Here is a 19,941-nt window from a genome sequence, read left to right as displayed (position 1 = left end):
ATTTTGTTTGACTTAACCCTTAGCATTGAACTTTTGAATTAAGTCTATTTCGACATTAATCTGTGTCAAGAATGAGCCGTTGATTCAATGGTTACGCTTTTTTATACTTTTTGTTTTTGTGTTCGAGTCTCTGCACATACGTTAAGGAAATATTTTTATGCTACTTGGTAAAAGCCTATTAGTTTTTGCTATTTTAAAAACATTTTCTTTAACGTTTTTTCTTTTTCTTCTTTTGTTCTTCTTTTTCTTTTCTTCTTTCACATTTCTTCTCTTTTTCTTTTTCTTTTTGTTCATTGCGTCGTTTGAAAGGTTGTTGCGTAAGTTTTGTTGTTATTCTCTTTTGTTTTTGTGAAATTTTGTGGTTGTTCTTTGAAGTTAGAAATTACTGTTGTTTGTTTGAATTTTCATTAATTGTGCGATTAGGGTTTTTGTTTGGTGAAGGTCTTGCGATAAACATTCTTCCAATAGTCTAAGTTTGAGTAATTGCTGTTGATTTATTGGTCAGTGTTAGTTTGCTATGGGGGTTTACATCGAAGTTTTTGACATGTTGGGTTGATTGTTGTTCTTGTGCGAATTTTTTCGTTTAAGTCATTGATTAAACCTCTGGTTGTCTTTTTAAGCTTTGAAATCACTCCTATTGCTTCTGCGTTGAATCCGTATCAAGTGTGTAACCAAAACCTGATTTTTTGTAATTTGTGAACGCCAGAAAACATGGCTCTCGATGCCACATAGCCATGTGCCGTCTATGTGGTAAGTCGTGTGAGCTATACGGTCGTGTGTCAGGTCGTGTAACTTACTATTTTTAAATTGGAGGCACACGGGCTAGGGATACGGGCATGTGTGCAAGCTGTGTAACTCATTATTTTGGATTTAGGGTCACACGAGCTAGGGACATGGACGTGTGTCAAGGTCATATAACTTACTATTTTTTATTTAAGGTCACACGGACTAAGGGCACGGGCGTGTGTCCGGGCATTGTGAAGGGTTGTGAGTCATACAAGTGTCTGCTTGACCGTGTGCCAGACTGTGTAACTCACTATTTTAAGCCATACGACTGTGTACTAGGCCGTGTGAATCCATGCGGGCGTGTGGGTCAAAAATCCAAAATTTCCCCTAGGGCCATAATCGTTAATCGGATCAAACCCAGGCTTACCGTAGGGTCCATATGATCTAAATTAGACATTGGAATTGTTATTTGACAATCTATTACTTTGATATATACATTTGTTATGAGATCTGATAAATTAGTGTAATTGTATTACATGATCATGGTCTAAAATTGTATTATTGTATACTTGTATCTGATATATGTTAATTCTGTATTTACATTGAGATTGAAACTGTATAAAGAAATAAGTGTGGGCAGCTTAATAATCTACCAAATCTGGTGGCTAAGCCACGTACATTTCTAATTCTAGTGAATTACCGCATTTTGATCTGGCAGCTAGACTGTAATTGTTTTGAACTGTGACATGCAGTCACAATGCAGTGTGTAGGGACCGATAGATACTTGATACCCTATATAGTGTGTAGGGATGGAAGGAGATGGTGTATAGCGGTTAGGGGTAAGAATTTGCATTTATATCTGAATTGTTCTGCAATTATATATGATATCTTTTATTTTTGTTTCTGTATCTGATTCTAAGAATTGATTGACTAAAGATGAACTGAAATCACATCTGATATATTACTGTTTAATTGAGAATATAAGTTACACACTGAGTGAAAAATCATTTAGCCTGTTTGTTTGGATTACAGGTAACCCACGGACTTAGGCGGGTTGGCGTGGTAGGAGCTCGATCAATTCCCCATAGTTATTTTACCATTTTTATTAAACTTATGCTATTATGTGTTATTTCGGATTATGCCTTGAAGGTTTGAAATTCAATGTTGATTTAATTAATTACATGATTTTTGACTGTTGATTTCTAGTAGTAAAAGGTTGGTTATTCTGATATAAATTGATGTAGCCTCCAGACTTGGTATAAACTTCTAGGCTAGATAAGGGGTATTACATGTTTCCTCATATCTCCTTACATGCATGCCATGTTGTAATCTCTTAACTTAGTCAAAGTATGACTTAATACTTTATGAGAGTCAGTTTAATGACATATTGTTGTTTTGTGGCGAAGCTCATTTGCATGCGAACCCATGCTTTTGTGCGAACTCATGCTTTACATTATTAGATGAACTCATGTGTTACTTTATTATGTGAATCTATGTTGTATGCTATATTATTCTACTATGTTGTTGTGTTATAACTTAGCACATTATATGTTGTATATACGTTGTGTGTTGGAGGTTAGTTTGGGAGTTAATGGAGAGTCGCTTCGGTGGTTAATGTAGCTCGCCAGATTTAGGTCAAACGTGATTAATGTAGCTCGCCAGATTTAGGTCAAACCAATTCAGTAAAGTTTGGGGTGTTACAATTGGAAGCGTATAAACAATTAATAACTGGAAAATAATTTTATTATACAAATACTACACAATAAAAATACAATTATTTTCTTTCTATACTAACTGCTGCTAATTTTCTATCTCACACACTCTTTTTTTTTTACTCACACCACTTATTCTTTCCATACACACTATGCTTACAAACATATAGGCTTGGTTAAACCGTATTAGCTTTTCTTTTATTCGTTGTCATACTTATCCATTTTTTCTTAAACTCATGCCACATTCATGCTTAATCAACTTAGTCAAAGATAAGGTTGTCACATTGCAAGCTATAATTATCCATCATCCTTATCTTTTAATGTTTAATGAAACTTCCAGTAAATTTATCATTGTCTTCATCTTAGTCCTTAAGTAATCATCACCAAGCTGCCACATTACTAAGCCAAATTGTACAATCACTTTTGACTTTAAGCTTTATTGGCTTTGGGAAGTCGATTTGACTTCTAACACTCTCCATTAATGAAGGCTATCAGAGAAGTGATTAGTGATAGTTAATTTATGTTTACTTTGGGTTAACAGAATGTTGATTGCTCGTTGATTGAAAATGAGTTAATTGATTATAATAGGAAAAGAGGACAAAAAAGGGTGACGTTTAAAGCCAATTTTATAAAAGCTTATGATATGGTGGATTGAAAGTTCCTCAATTTTGTGATGAGATGTTTGAGGTTTAGGGATCCATGGCATCCATGGGTCTGGACATGTGTGTGAAAGACATCTATTTCAGTATTGGAAAATACGACACCGATGAATAGATTCTCAATAAAAAATAGTCTAAGACATGGCTATTCGTTGTTACCTTTATTGTTTAACTTGATCGGTAAAGCTCTAACCTTGTTCCTTTTAAAGTTGCACACCTTGGGTTTTTTTTAAGGGCTTTTTTATTCAGATAGAAGGACCTTTGGTGACCCATTTGTAGTTTGCTGATAACCTATTGACCTTTTGTCAAGATAGCATCACTCAAGTCATGAATATTAAAAGAATTCTACGTGCGTTTGAACTCATGTCCGGATTGCAACTCAATATGCTTAAAATAAAACTGTTCGGGGTCAATGCATATTTAGTGATCATTAAAGAGTGGGTTAGAACTATTGGGTGTTCCTTAGGATTTTTTTCGACAAACTATCTTGGCTTGCGTTGGGCTATGAAAGGAACCCTAAGGCCCTTTGACAACTGGTGCTGGATAAAGTAAAACAAAATCTTGTTAAATAGAATATGAGGTTTCTAAGTACTCCTAGTAGGTTAATGTTGGTGAAATCAGTTTTTTCTAGCTTGCCTATATTCTACATGTCCTTGTTCCATCTACCTACTTTTGTGGCTAATTAATAATATTTATTGATGGCAAGATTTTGAAGGGGTGAGTCAAATGACATCCAAAGAGTTTATTGGGTTAAGTGAGATGATATGTGTAGGCCAAGAAAGTGCAGTGAGCTTGGGTTGGTAAGGATGAGGGTGAGAAATAGAGCTATGTTGAATAAATGGCTGTGGAGGTTTGCAAGTGAAGTGGATTCTTATTGGAAATGAATCATTTTAGTAAACTATGTGAACAAATTATATAATTTTTTTTCAAAACAGACTTCGAGATTGAATTGGTAGAGACCTTGGAGAGACATTGCAGCTTCAGTATATAATTTAAAGAAGCCTAATGTAGATTTTTTTCAATAAGATAAAATTGATTGTGGGCAATGGGTGCTGCTTGAACTTTTAGACAGATGTGTGGGTAGGTCATCGCCCCTTATGTGAAGCATTTTCGAGAAATTTTGCATTGGTTACCATAAAGATAGGAAAAATAGCTTAGTTTGGTGATTGGATTGGTTAGTTTTGGGTGTGGAGAGTCGAGTTAAGGAGGAATCTTTTCGCATGGGAAGCTAACCAATGAAATAAGTTTCAAGAAGTGTTAGAGCAACATAGATTGGTATAGGGTAAAACAAACTTTTTTAGATGGGAAGGTGCAAAAGATGGAGCCTATTCGATCAAATTATTTTACTCATATGCCTCTGTTAGGGCTGTAAGTTAGTGCAATTTTTGGAAATTGGCTTGGTCTAGCATTGCCCCTCGAAGGTAGAATTCTTTGTATGGTAGTTGTTGAAAAACAGGTTGGCGATTAAGACAAAACTTGCTAGAAGAGCTTTTATTCATTTCAACTCATTTCTTTATACTTTATTCCATAAGGATCTGGAGTCTATTGAACACTTACATTTTTTCATGTGAGTTTTCTTGTAAAATTTGGCAGTAGTTTTGTTATATTTGAAACATCAATATCGTTCTTGCTAATGAAACTAGAGTTTTCTTATATGCTTAGATGTATGCTTGTCCTATTAAGAATGTTGTGCCAATTTGAAGACTTTCATTTTTTGCGGTATGTTGGTCGATTTGGCTAGTAAGGAATGACATGAATTTTAAAGGATAACTTTTTAATTTTATTTAGACTACTCAATTAATACTAATGATGATCGGTTGGTGGTGCTTGACCAAGTGAGGTTTGGCACCTAATAGCTTAAACATATTTTTGCTTCTCTTGAGATTTTGTGCATTCTGCAATGTCTGAAAAAAGGATAAATGGAAATTAGAGTGGAAGCCCCCTTGGTTGGGCTTTATTAAATTTAATGTTGATGTTGTTGTGAACGACCTTTCGAAGATTGGTGGTATTAGAGGTTTACTGCGCAACTCAAGTAGCAAAATTCTTATTCTTTTTTATAAGAACATTGGTGAAACTGAGCCTACAATGGCAGAGTTACTTGTCAATGAGGCTTTATGCATATTTAAACCTTCATAATGGTTTCAGTCGCATAAGTTGATGGTGGAATCAGACTACTCGAATGTTGTTAAGTGGGTGAAGTTACCTAATGCAGCCCTAACCTTGATGTTAGAAATCATTAGTTCTTTCTCGAAGTTGACTTCTCTTGATGTATGGTCCATCTCCAAATCTCTCAACTAGCAAATTTAGAGGCAAACAAATTAGCAAAATCTAGAATCAACAGAACTCAACCACTTTTATCTGTTTTCTAATTATTGTATCCTTTTAAGCTATCATTTGATGTATGGTGGTTAATTGCTGTTGTTGCGTGGTATTGGTTTTATGTTCGATTTTTGTTGCTATGTGTTCTATTAATTTTGCTGAGGTTGGTGTGACGAAAGATATGGATTGAAGGTTGCCTTTGTTGCCATAAGCTTGATTGGGGTTCAGTTTTTGTGAAATGGTATTTTCGTGACTGTCGTGAGCTTGTCTTATGAAGATCCTATTATTGTCGCGAGGTTCCTAATGTTGTTATTGCTACTAGTTTTTCTAGCTCTTGTGAAATGGTCTTTTGGTGGTTGTTGTTAAGATTTTCTTACCGTTATTGCTACTAGTTTTTCTAATTTTTATTTGATTGTAGATGTTGAAGGTTGATTTGGGCTCTTTTTGCCCAAATTTGGACAAGTAGTGGTTGTGTTGATTATTGGATGATCAAAACTTATTTTTAAAATAAATAAAGTCTTTGTGTAACAACCTAATATTGACCCTAATTGGACATAGTGGTTTCGGGACCATAAATCTGAGTCAAAAAATATTTTAATATTATTTTGTGAGTTTATTATGTGTGAATTTGATTGTCTGAAATTTTCGTGTTTTAATTCCGTCGTTTAAGTGTCTGATTTAATAAAAAGGGCTTAATCGCGTAAAATGAAAATTTAGGGGTTAAATATAAAAGCACCCAATTGCTGTTGTCTTTTTAAAAGGGAGGATTTATGATGCAATAAGACCAAAAGAAGGATAGTGAGTGACATTTGACAAAACTAACCTTAAGGTATATGTTATATATTATTATAAGGTTAATTTAGTAATTAGGTAAATTATAACATTATAATAAAATAAGTCATAAAAAGATGAAAGCATTCATCTTTGTTAGCCGAATGTTGAAAAGGAAGAAACCATCTATGGCTTCTTAGGTTTCAGCATTTACTTAGCTTGATTAAGGTATGTTTTAGTTTTGGTTTTTGATATTTTTACGTTTTTGTGATCGTTGCTTCGTGTTCTATCTAGCCCATGCTTTAATTTTAGAATTTGATGGTGATTTTGAGATATGCCATTGATGAATGCTTGAGCTTTGTGATAGTTAATAATGCAATATGAAAGATATGTGAAAGATTAACATGTTTTGTATTTGAATTTTTGGTGAAATCGAGTAATTAGGGCTAAATTGTGAAAATAAATTTTTGAGGGACTAAAATATGAAATAAATGAAGTGTGAGGACTTGTATGAACATTAGGAATATTCGGCCCTAGCATGGATTGTTTAAATTTTGTGTATTTTGTGCTTTATGCAATATGGACTAAATTGCAAAAAGTGTAAATGTCAGGGGCAAATTGGTAATTTTCCCATTTATGTGTTTTTGGACTAAATTGAATAGAATAATAGTTAAACTAGTTTATTTTGAATATATTTAGATCAAGAACCAAAGAAATCGGAGTTGGATTGAGGAAAAACTAAAGTCGTCGATTAATCGCCGGTTTCGACTTTCACTATCCGAGGCAAGTCTATTAGCAATTTAATGTTATTAAATCAGAATATATATATCTATCATATATTTAATAAGCTGGAATTAATAGTATATAAATCGATTAGAACTTTGTGATTTTCATATATGTTAGCCGAACATATGAACTGAATTAGTTATATTCAAATTAGTGGTATAACTTACATATATATTAGCTATGGTATGCCTTAAGCTCAATGAAATGAAACTAATAGTAGAATTTACATGGTTAAATTTGAATGTATGATACAAGTTTATTGAGTGAACTTAATATTATGAATTTCATATATACATATATATATGGTTCGAATATAGGTTACAAGTTTCTTGAAATGAATTTTAATGTATGAATTTTATATACATATGAGGTTCGAATATTAGTTACAAATTCCTTGAGCTGAAGTTAAAGTCGTGAATTATACATATATGTTCGAATGTGTGGTTGCTATGAAGAATTTAATATAATTCAATTTTTACGGAGATATGGTTATTGAGTAAGACTTATGTAATCATAAAAAATTATATGAAAGATCATCTTTGTATATGTGATTTTCAGGCTTTGTGCCTAGCAGGCTTAATGCCAGTGAAATATTTCAGACTTTACTTCTAGCAGGCTTAATGCCGGTGAAATATTTCAGACCTTACGTCTAGCAGGTTTAATGTAGGTGTATTGAATCAGGATTCAAGCCTAGTAGGCTACGTGCCAGTGAATCTGTTCAATATATGTGTTTAGAAAGTTTATGTTTATTGTCAACGTAATATCGAATGGATTCTAATTTTTTTAAATAAACAGGTATGTATTATGATATATCCCGTTCGATGTTGAGGTAAGTATATTGATTGATTGTATATAAAAGTGATATTGATAGATATATATATATGTATTTGTCAAATAAATATTCGACCTTATGCTATAGTAGTTTAGATTCAAAAGTTTATACAATGTTTATTAGATGTAATGAAAATGTTCTAAGGTTAATAAATGTTTAGATAATAATTATATGTGGTACTTACGGTTTTAATAAATTTACTTAAGGAATTATATGATTTTTATATATTTTTGTTATGCTAAAGACTTACTAAGCTTCATAAGCTTACTTGGTGTGTTTACATTTCTTTGTTTTATAGACTTTTAAATCAAGCTTTAAGCTCGGGGATCATCAGCAAAGTTCATCACTCTATCTACTGTTTCGGTATTTAAATGTTTGAACTCAATTTATGGCATGTATAGGCTGGATGATATTTTGAATGTCGTATTTTGAAATTTTGTAACTGTAATTAATAGCCATGCGAAAGTGGCTTATTTCCTTGCGGTTGAGTTTGTTTTCAATGCATATGTTTTGTACTAATGGTTTAAAACCAAGCTTATACTTACGCATATTTGATCGTGGTTTAAGCTTATGATATATAAATATATGTGATGCATTTGTCTTGTTTTTTTTTAAATTTGTTGATTCGGCTATGGAGTTAGTTATTTGGCCGAATGTACATGTGGTTGCATGACATTTAGTTTGAATGTGTTTGGGTTATAATAAATTAGTTGGTATTAATCAAATATGTCATATACATGTAATATGTTTTGGATTTGGTATTATATGAATTGATTATAGGTAAAAGGTTTAGCATGTTTTAGATGAAATGGTTGTTAAATTTAGTTCATCAAAATGTGTTTATATTAACAAAATGTTATGAAATAAATTAGTAATTTGCATATGTATATTGGATTATATGAAATTGAAAATTATATATAATTTGGTATTAAACTAATTATGAGTATAAGTATAGTTGTGTAAATTGCATATTTTACTTATGTTTCTTTTAAAATGACTATTATAGTATTCATTTGTGCTAGTTGATAATATATAATAATGTATGTTTTAAAACTCTTAAATAATATTATATATATATATATATGAATTTAAAGTAAGTTTGAAATCTATAAACTATTTACTTTTACATTCGGGTAAAGATAGTAACGTTAAAATGAAAATTTTTGGGTTTAGTATTAAAGTATTTTAATTTTAAAGGCTGGCCGAATATGTAAATATGAATAAATGAGCAGTTAAGTTCCGGTATATTTTGAGTTAAACTATTAGCATGTGAATTGTTTGAATTCTTGAATTCTAATGAATGTTTGTTCTGAGTTGTGTTATGTTCGGTAATCCCTCGTAACCTTAATCGGGCGACGGATACAGGTTAAAGGTGTTACACTTTGGATGAGAGGCAACAAAGCACAAATGAGCCAACACTAACAAAGATCTCCTACTCTATTGTTTTTTAAGTATATCTTAATTAAAATTTATAAATTAGTAATAAAAAATATAAATGTTTAATAAATACAATTATAATTAAATCATAATTTCTTGCACAAATCTAAATAAAATTTTAAAAAATTACACATTAATTCAAAATCTTTTCATATATATATATATATTTAAAACTCATATATATGTACTTTAACATATTATTTTAACTTACTTTAAATTATAATAATACTAGTGTGGATCCTTTAATTACTTTGTATCAGGATTTGAACTCTTAACAAAAATAAAAGTTTCATTATCATCACAAGTGAAAGGATTGTATGAAACTGTGATTCCATGTCATCCCTGTTCCTTTCCAATATGAGAATGACAAATCAGATATTTTCTCCTAATTTTTAGCATTTTTAGTTAAATTTAAATTTTTCAGGAGAAAAAAGGTTGAAAATCAAGAGAAAAAATCTGATTTGTCATTCTCCTATTGAAAAGGGACACAAATGATATAGAATTACAGTTTTATACAATTTTTTTCTCATCATCACAATTAGAAAAAGAAAAGTTGAAAGGGTAATGTAGACTTATTTTACAATATCAATGATTTTAATTTTAAGTAATATATAGAAATAAAGATTCATGAAGAAAATGGTAATAGGTTTAGTTGGATGTAACTTTTTGCTACTGCTAGGGTTAGATGGAAGCGTAGGCACAAGTAGTGGTAATAGTATAAAACCCTCATTAGCAGCCGCCTCTGGAATACCGTTATATGTTGAATGTGAATTAACTTCCCCTTAGAATCTTTTTCATATGTTCCAAAAATAAATATAAAATAATGTTGGATTCGCGGACCCACATTATTGGGAAAATGCTGTGGGCAGACTACGACGTGACAGTTTTTCTTCTTTTTTTGTTCAGTTTTATAATCTTTCTTTTGTTAATTTTTTGAGGGGAAGCTTTTGGGATAAAAATTTTTCAGGCATTAAAAGATGATACAAGTTTTAAAGCATAGTAAGAAAGATGATAATAAAATTGGAAACTATAAATTGCCCTCCTCAGTCTCTGCTTTCTCTCCCCATTTTCTTATTTTCACAGATTCTTTATCCGTTTTATTGCTAATTAACTCTATATCTTGATTCCATCAAAACCCATTTCTCAGTTTTTAAATTTAACCCTAAATCTATCAAAGTGATGTTACTTTCATCATCCACACTCTTTTTTGTTTTCAGCAGCATAAAACTGCGCAAATTCATATAAGTTTTTGACCCTTTAATAAAGGGTTAACATCTGTAGAGTTAGTTGTTGCTCACCTCAGCTGCAACCCAGGAAAAGGGACCCACCACCAGAATGGCCAGAAGAAAGTTGAATATCAATGATAGAAGAATCAAGCGACATGAGATTTTTCATGTTTTAAAGACCAAGTCAAACCCTTAGCTCGTTTTCTTTGGTTCTTCCCTTCTTTCCCCACTTTCTTCTTTATATAATATGTAATGAGTGTTGTAATGATGATCCCAAACAGGAAGCCGAGAAGAAAGTGAAAAAGATAAAAGCCTCGACAGCCCAGACCCATTTCTTAAACTTGGCTAAAATTCATTACTAGGAAATCCATTCCAAATTAGGAAGCAGTTAAACTCCTCCACTTGGCTTGCTAAAACCAATGGCGATGGATCACTTCTCTTGCTCTTTGCGGTGGGTATCGATTGGGTTTTTCATCCATTTATTTCCTTTTTCTCATTTTTATTTGATTGTATATGTTATTTACTATTTTTTCCAGGGATAGTCAAGACCTATATCAGCGGCTATTTTTGGAGCTGTGGAAAGATTCTCTCTTCTCTAATTTTCTTGTCCGACAAAAAAAAAAGAGAGTATTATTCAGTGGAAATTTTCTTATTATTGTAAAACCTTTTATGTCTTTTGTATTATTGCCTGATTGGAAGATCTGCCTTAATTGCAGTTTTGAGTTGGAACATTTTCAAATATGTATAGTATTTCAATAATTATAAATGAATGGGTGTAATTAATTAAAAGATAAATCTTTTGGTCATTGGTCCAAAGTTATATCATTTGATTTTGAAAAGAATTATAACTATTCAAACAATATTATTTGAATGGTTATAAAATTAAATGAATAATTATTGTTATTATTATTTATTTATTCATAAAGACAACTATTGAAAGATGCCTCTATGAAGAGACATGAAAATTTCTATAAATAGGAATGAGATTTCATTTGAAAATCACACCAACAAGTTCTAAAAGTTCTTTCTATCCTTCCTCATTTTCTAATATTATTAGATTATTATATAAATAGTTATTGCATAAATTCTTTATAGAAATTGAGTTTCTTCCTATACATTACTTAGTGCTTAGTGGACTATTCTGGTCAGTGCAAAACGCAAATAGTCATTGGCTTTGTAGTGACCTAAAAATTTGCACGGGCTCTAGTCGATTCGATTTTCGAAAATTTGAAAACAGAGTCTCAATTTTATTATTATTTTAAAAAGGGAATCGTCACCGATCTTTTTTCTAGGTGTGATCGGACACCTAATAAATTCTCTTTTTAAAAGAAGACTTATATTTAAAATTTTCTAAAAAAAAGAGTCAATTTTAGGTCCACGTCAAAATCCAGAGAATATTAAGGTTCGGGAGTCAGTTACGCACGAGGAAAGTATTAGCACCCTCGTGACGCCCGAAATTGATATCTCGTTAAACGTGCATTGTCTTAATTTTCAAAATACAAGTTCAATTTAATATTTAACCGTGATCCAAATTTTTTTCTTTTTTTTTAAAAAAAACGAGAATTTTGATAAATTACATATTATCGTATTATATATATTTTAAAAGTGAAATTTTGATAATTTACAAATAACCACAAAAATAAACATTTTATTTTAAAACCCGAGAATTTTTGAATTTTTTGATTTAAAAAAATGCATCTCGTATTTAACACGAACCGATGATATTCACCCAACATAGTGATGAAATCAACAGCTTAATGTTAAATCGATTCGTTGCCTTATTTATTGAAATTATTTAAATTTAAAAATTGTAAATAAAATAAACATAATAATATTTCACAAATAAAAAAATGTTAGAAATGCCAATAATATTAAAATGAGATGTCATCAAAATACATGAATTAAATTAAAAGTGGGTAAAAAAAGAAATTACCGAAAAGCTCAAAAATATGGGCTTGATCGAATGGGTTACACGACTCGGGCTCTTTTTCCATTTTCTATTTTTTTTCTTTTTTTTTTTCTTTCTTTGGGTCACGCCTGCTGTTCTTTGGGTCATTGGTGATGGGTTGCTAGTTGTTGGGCCAAGTCTTTGCTTTCTTTGTCTTTGTTGGGCAGTCTTGGCTTGCTAGTTTGGGCTTGTTGGACTGGGTCAGGCCTCTGCTGCTGGGCCTGCTATTATTTTTTATTTTTTATTCTTCTTTTTTTTTTTGTTGGTACTTCTTGATTGGGCTGCTATTAGGTTTCTGCATTGTGGGCCTCTTGTCTTTGCTGCTCTCTGTTGGGTGTTCTTTGGGTGGTTGGGTCGGGTCAAACCGACTGTGATATTTTTATTTTTTTATTTTTTTCTTTCTGTTTTTATTTTTTCTTTTTCTTTCCTTCTTCTTTTTTCCCTTCCTTCTTCTTCTTTCTCCTAGCCCTAGTTTGCGTAGCCGTATCCTTCACGTCGTTGTCTCTTTCACGTCGCCGTCCTTTTTCTTCTTCCTTTCTTATTCTTTCCCCTTTTCTTTTCTCCTATTTTCTCCTCCCTTTTTGTGCTTTTTTTGCGTTTTTTTCTTGATTGTTCCTCCCTTTTTTTCTTCCTCTAAACCCTCTTTTATACTTGATTTTTCTGTTTCTTTTTGCAAGTGGCAGGTAGCTAGGGAAGAGGGAGGCCATACCCTAGGCCGGGCGCTGGAAATTGATGAGGGCATGTGCGCAAATCGCGCTGGTGGCTGCCAGAAGGACCAGATAGCAAATGCAGCAAAACTTTGGTGCCAAAGTGTAATTTTTGGAAAATTTATGGTTAAAATGTAGTTTTAAGAAGTTTAAGGGTTAAAATGTAATTTTAGGAAAGTTTCAAGGTCAAAATGCAATTTTAGGAAAGTTTAAGGGTTAAAACTAATTTTAGGAAAATTTAGGGGTCAAAATGTAATTATAAAAAAATAAAATTTGACCCGGACAAAATTCAATGATTACAATTGCTCCTCTTTGCTCATCGCTGTGAAACAAGGATAGAGTAAAGGCTTAAAAGCACTGAATTTTGTTCGATTGTCTAAATTTTTTTTTGAAAAACAGAAATCAAAAATAGCTCAGGGTACGACCCGAAGCTCAACTCACCTCTCAGATTATGAGTTGATCTTTGAAAAACAGAAATTAAAAATACCTCAGCGCGCGACCCAAAGCTCAACTCACCTCTCGGATTATGAGTTGATCTTTGAAGAACAGAAATTGAAAATCCTCAGCGCGCGACCCGAGGCTCAACTCACCTCTCGGATTATGAGTTGATTTTTTTGAAAAACATAAATTGAAAAATACCTCGGCATTTGCCCGAGGCTCAACTCACCTATCATATTATGAGTTGATTTTTGAAAAAATGGAAATTGAAAAATACCTCGGCATGTGCCCGAGGCTCAACTCACCTCTCGCATTATGAGTTAATTTTTGAAAAACAGAAATTGAAAAATACCTCAACGTGCGACCCGAGGCATAACTCACCTCTCGCATTATGAGCTGATATTTTTGAAAAACATAAATTCAAAAATACCTCGACGTGTAACTCGAGGCTCAACTCACATCTCGCATTATGAGTTGATTTTTTTTGAAAAAACATAAATTGAAAAATACCTCGGCGTGCGACCCGAGGCTTAACTCACCTCTCGCATTATGAGTTGATTTTTTTGAAAAACATAAATTGAAAAATACCTCAGCGTGCGACCCAAGGCTCAACTCACCTCTCGCATTATGAGTTGATTTTTGAAAAAAACAGAAATTGAAAAATACCTCAGCGTGTGACCCTAGGCTCAACTCACCTCTCGTATTATAAGTTGATTTTTGAAAAATATAGAAATTGAAAAATACCTTAGCGTGTGACCCTAGTCTCAACTCACCTCTCGCATTATGTGTTGATTTTTTTGAAAAACATAAATTGAAAAATACATCAGCGTGTGACTCGTGGCTCAACTCACCTCTGGCATTATGAGTTGAGTTTTAAAAAAAATAGAAATTGAAAAATAGTTCGACGTGTGACCCGAGGCTCAACTGATCTCTCGCATTATGAGTTGATTTTTGAAAAATAGAAATTAAAAAATACCTCAGCGTGCGATCCGAGGCTCAACTCACCTCTCGCATTATGAGTTGAGTTTTGAAAAAAAATAGAAATTGAAAAATACCTCGGCGTGTGACCCGAGGCTCAACTCACCTCTTGCATTATGAGTTGATTTTTGAAAAACATAAAAAGAAATGGTTTTGAGAAAACCAGAATTTCAAAAAAGATTATCAGGTAAAACTCAAAAGCCTGCTTTTGCATCGATTCAGTTCAGCTGCCACCAAAATCTCTTCCTCTACTGGAATACCTGTATATATCATGTATGATGTTATTATGATATGCACGTGTTTCTCCTAAATGTTTTTATGCCTACATGATCATGCCATGCACCCTAGGATGTTTGTCATGTGCCCCATTTTTTATTTTCGTGAGGGCCTGCATTCATTGCCTCAATCCTTGACTTTTCTCTCAGGTTTTGTACTCATGCTCAAGTTTTGCAAGTAACCCATATTTCTTCGTATATCACCTTCTTGCCCCCTGTTGAACTTTGTTCTTGCTTCAGGGCCTTGTACTTATCAAATTCTCATCCCAGTAATACTCAACATTCCTTTTGTTTAGAGTATGTCATCTTACTATTTATCATTTAAATGAACCAAACATGAAATGCTTGACAATGGCAAAATAGGTACGAAAGAAATACCTCACTTTCATATTTATTTCAAAAGAAACAAATAAAGAAAATTGACAAGGAATAGTTCAATAAAAAAAGCGTCATAAAGAAAGGAAAGCGAATTAAATGGCGACAAATGCTCTAGATATCTAACGCATAAGCTTTTCCACGTTTCTTCATCAAGGATCTTTTCGAGCATAACTTCCTGTATAGAAGATTTTGAGCTTCTGAGAATGCCTCAAATATTGTAACTTCACCATTCGACTCCTGTTCAAGTCGTCTTGCTCTTTAAGTCCGAACCCGCTTCATTAGGACGCCCTTTCGGGTTTTCATCCTAATCTTTTTTGTTTTTCAGGATGCCCTTTTTGGGTTTTGATCTTGATTTTTTTATCAAGACACCCTTTTCGGGTTTTCATTTTGACTCTTTTTTTTAGGCATAATATTTCTTCACAGCATCTGAGTTCACTGGATTAGGTAATTCTTTCCCATCCATCTCAGTGAGAATCAGAGCCCCTCCTGAGAATGCCTTTTTTACAACGTATGGTCCTTCCCAATTTGGTGACCATTTTCCTCGAAAGTCTTTTTTGTATAGGGAGGATCTTTCTTAGTACAAGTTCCCCTTCGTGAAATTCTCTTGGCCCACCTTTTTATCATGGGCCGTGATCATTCTCTTCTGGTACATCCGTCCATGACAAATTGCCTTCAAGCATTTCCCTTCAATAAGGTTTAGTTGATCATATCGAGCTCTAACCCACTCCGATTCTTCTAATTTTGACTCCATCAAGACGCGTAGGGATGGGATCTTCACTTCGATAGGCAGAACGACCTCTATCCCGTAGACTAGGGAGAAATGAGTTGCTCCAGTAGATGTTCGTACAGAGGTGCAGTATGCATACAAAGCGAATGGTAGCTTATCGTGCCAATCTTTATATGTCTCAATCATCTTCCCAATAATCCTCTTAATGTTTTTGTTAGTCGCTTCTACTGCTCCGTTCATTTTCAGGTGATAGGGTGAGGAATTATGATGCTTTATCTGAAATTGCTCACACACTTCTTTCATCATCTTGTTGTTCAAATTTAAAGCATTATCTGAAATAATCCTTTTAGGTAACTTGCAGACTGCAGTCTTCGTTACATTAGCAAACGAAGCGGCTTCTACCCATTTTGTGAAGTAATCTATAACTACAAAGATGGATCGGTGTCCATTAGAAACCTTCGGGGAAATTGGCCCTATAACATCCATGCCTCACATAGAAAAAGGCCACGAAGAAGTCATGACATGAAGGGGCAAAGGAGCTGCGTGAATTTTATCGCCGTAAATTTGACACTTGTGACACTTCCGTGTGTAACTAATGCAATCCCTTTCCATCGTCAGCCAATAGTAACCAAGTTTCATAATCTGCCTAGTCATAATGAAACCATTGGCATACGTTCCACAAATTCCTTCATGGACATCTTCAAGTATTCTTCTAGCTTCAACAGCATCTACGGATCTTAGGAGCATTTGATCTTTTCCTCTTTTGTATAGGATATCCCTATTAAGAACAAATCCAACCGCCATTCTCCTAATTGTTCTTTTGTCATTCTCATTTGCTTGCTCAGGATACTTTTGATTCTTGATATACTCCAAGATATCATGGAACCATGGTCGTCCATCTGACTCATTCTCAATACTAAAACAATGTGCGGGGACCTCATATATGCTAATTTTGAGAGGCATTATCTCATTTTCCCTGTTTGCTTTGAACATTGAAGCTAAGATGGTCAGGGCGTCTGCCAATTTGTTTTCTTCTCGTGGGAAGTAGTTGAAAGTCACTTCTTTGAATTCTTTGACTAGTTCCGCAATGAAATTGAGATATTTGACTAATTTTGAATCTATCACTTCCCAATCTCCACGAATTTGATAAATCACCAATATTGAATCCCTGTACACCTCTAAGATTCTCATTTTTCGTTCAATAGCTGCACGAAGTTCCATTATACAAGCTTCATATTGCACTATATTATTTGTACAGAAGAAATTCAATCTGGCAGTGAGTGGGTAATGGTTCCATTCCAGTGACACTAAGACTGCTTCTATCCCAAGCCCCAATACGTTTGATGCACCATCAAAACTCATCTTCCATGGTTTTTCTTTTGATGGTTCACCCTCTTCTTCGGAAATGCACATCAAGTCTCCATCCGGGAAATCAAATCTCAAAGGATCATATTCTTCCATTGCTTGACTTGCCAAGAAGTCAGCTATCGCACTTCTTTTTATTGACTTTTGGCTCATATACGCGATGTCATACTCAAACAACAGGATCTGTCGTCGTGCCATTCTTCCTGAGAGTGCAAGTGATTCCATCATGTACTTTAGTGGGTCTAGCTTTAAAATTAACCATGTCGTATGATACAAAATATATTGTCTGAGCCTTCGAACTACCCAGACCAAAGCACAACAAAATTTTTCAATTGACGGGTATTTTACTTCATACTCCGTGAACTTTTTGCTGAGGTAGTAAATCACATTTTCTCTTTTCCCCGACTCATCATGTTGCCCCAGTACACAACCCATTGAGTTTTCAAACACAGTCAGATACAATATTAAAGGTTTTCCAAGGGTTGGTGGTACTAGTACCGGAGGATTAGACAAATACTATTTTATCTTGTCGAAGGCCACTTGGCACTCATCGTTCCATTCTCCCGGATTATGTTTTCGAAGGAGTCGAAAAATTGGATCACACTGGTTGGTGAGTTGAGCAATGAACTGAGCAATGTAATTCAACCTTCCTAAAAATCCTCTGACTTCTTTTTGTGTGCACGGAGGTGGGAATTCTTGTATGGATTTTATCTTATCTGGATCAACCTCAATACCTCTCTCGCTGACAATGAAACCTAGCAACTTCCCCGAGGTAGCTCCAAACGTTCATTTGGCTGGGTTAAGCTTCAACTGGAACTTTCTTAATCTTTCGAACAGCTTTTTAATATTCCCAACATGCTCTTTTTCTTCCCAGAATTTGGCAATCATATCATCTACATAAACTTCTATTTCTTTGTGCATCATGTCATGGAATAGCATCTCCATGGCTCTCTTATATGTTGCCCTAGCGTTCTTCAGTTCGAATGGCATCACTTTATAACAGAATGTTCCTTACATTGTCACGAATGTGGTTTTCTCCATATCTTTAGGAGCCATTTTTATCTTATTGTAGCCAGAGAAATCATCCATGAAAGAAAACAACGAATGTTTTGTTGTGTTATCCACCAACGTATCGATGTGTGGCAAAGAAAATTATACTTTGGGCTTGCTCGATTCAAATCGCGATAATCTAAGCACATTCGTACCTTTCCTTCTTTCTTCGGTACTGGGACTATGTTAGCTACCCATTTTGGATATTTAAAGACTTGATGGAAGCCAACATCAAATTGTTTCTTGACTTCTTCTTTTATCTTTAACCGCATTTTCGGTCACATTCTTCTTAGCTTCTGTTGAATGGATTTGCATTTTGGTTTCAGTGGGGTCTTATAGACCATTACATCCTCGTTCAACCCTGGTATGTCCTGATAAGAACATGCAAATACATCTTTATACTCATGGAGCAAGGGAATCAAATTTTGTATGGTGCTCTCTGAAATGGAAGTCTCAATCTTTACTTCTTGTTTCTTTTTTTCATTTCCCAAGTTGACTATCTCAACATATTCTTGATGGAATAGAATATGTTTCTCTTCTTATTCTATCATTCTCAGTAAGTCAGGAGATGAGACACAATCTTCAGCATTTGTCTCGACTTCGAATTCTCCTAAACAAACAGCCCTCTCAAAATCTATTTCAGGACTTGTAACGGGATTGTTCATGCCATTGATATCTGAACACCTGAAAGGTGAATGGAAAAAAAACTATAGAGGAGCATCAAAGTATTGGAATCAACAAACACAATGTTATGGAATGATATGAGATACATGTAGGGAAAGGCTATGAGAAGAGGAAATAATTATAAAGCTAATGGAAATGAAAAGACCATGACAAAATGCATCTTCATTAATGTTTATTGAAATGATAAAGAGCAAACATAAGCTCTTATAAAATGAATCCCACTATTTAAGGAAACAAAAAAAATGGAGAAGTAACATTGGGCATTACTTTGGAGAGCACTTAGAAACTACAAGAAAGTCCATAGCAGTCCAATTGCTCAACACATATCTTGGAGGACAAGGGTGTATCATTGAAACATCCTTAATTGTATCACCATCGCTATCAACAACATTTATACTAATGTTCTGAAGACCTTTGTCAACCATCGTCTCCCATACCTTCCGCAAAGGTGTGCTTACTTTGGCAACACAGTTTTTGGCTCGCCATTCATCATCATTTGTCACCGCATTCACATTTCCATCAGTATGGTTAGGAAAAGGATTTCTAGCCACATTACTAACATTATAAAATCGTAGAATGCTCGCATTGATAAAATCTTAAACCCTCATTTTGAAGGCAATGTAATTTTCTGTAAAATGCCCTTGATTTCCAACGTGATACATACAACTAGCGTTAGGATCATACCATTTTAGGTATGGGGGCTTCAGGGGTGTCATATAATGTGGGGATATTAATTTCTTCTCTAATAATTTCGGGTACAATTGTCCGTATGACACGGGAATTAGGGTGAACTCAAGTTTTTCATAATTGGCTTTCACTGGTTTTTGTACATTTTTTGGTTGGCTTTGTATAGGCATGGTGTTTGGTGGGAACATGGTGAACAGTCTTTGGTTATTCATGGCGTAAACAGGGTAAGAAAGAGG

At 33.8% G+C, this 19,941-nt stretch overlaps 1 protein-coding gene across 1 annotated transcript; it reads right to left on the bottom strand.

Annotated features, from left to right (window-relative positions):
- Positions 1-16,408: 16,408 nt before the first annotated feature.
- On the bottom strand, positions 16,409-17,509 carry LOC105775327 (uncharacterized). Its single transcript, XM_012597848.2, has one exon. The coding sequence runs from the start codon at positions 17,507-17,509 to the stop codon at positions 16,409-16,411; it is 1,101 nt and encodes a 366-aa protein (XP_012453302.2).
- Positions 17,510-19,941: the final 2,432 nt, after the last annotated feature.

This window comes from Gossypium raimondii, chromosome 10 (genome assembly GCF_025698545.1).
Source record: "Gossypium raimondii isolate GPD5lz chromosome 10, ASM2569854v1, whole genome shotgun sequence".
In the NCBI taxonomy this organism is placed as follows: domain Eukaryota; kingdom Viridiplantae; phylum Streptophyta; class Magnoliopsida; order Malvales; family Malvaceae; genus Gossypium; species Gossypium raimondii.
This window is presented reverse-complemented; position numbering and strand designations above follow the sequence as displayed.

Excerpts from the sequence above, each read along its gene's own strand:
- LOC105775327 (XM_012597848.2), bottom strand. The coding sequence starts at position 17,509 with ATGGAATCACTTGCACTCTCAGGAAGAATGGCACGACGACAGATCCTG.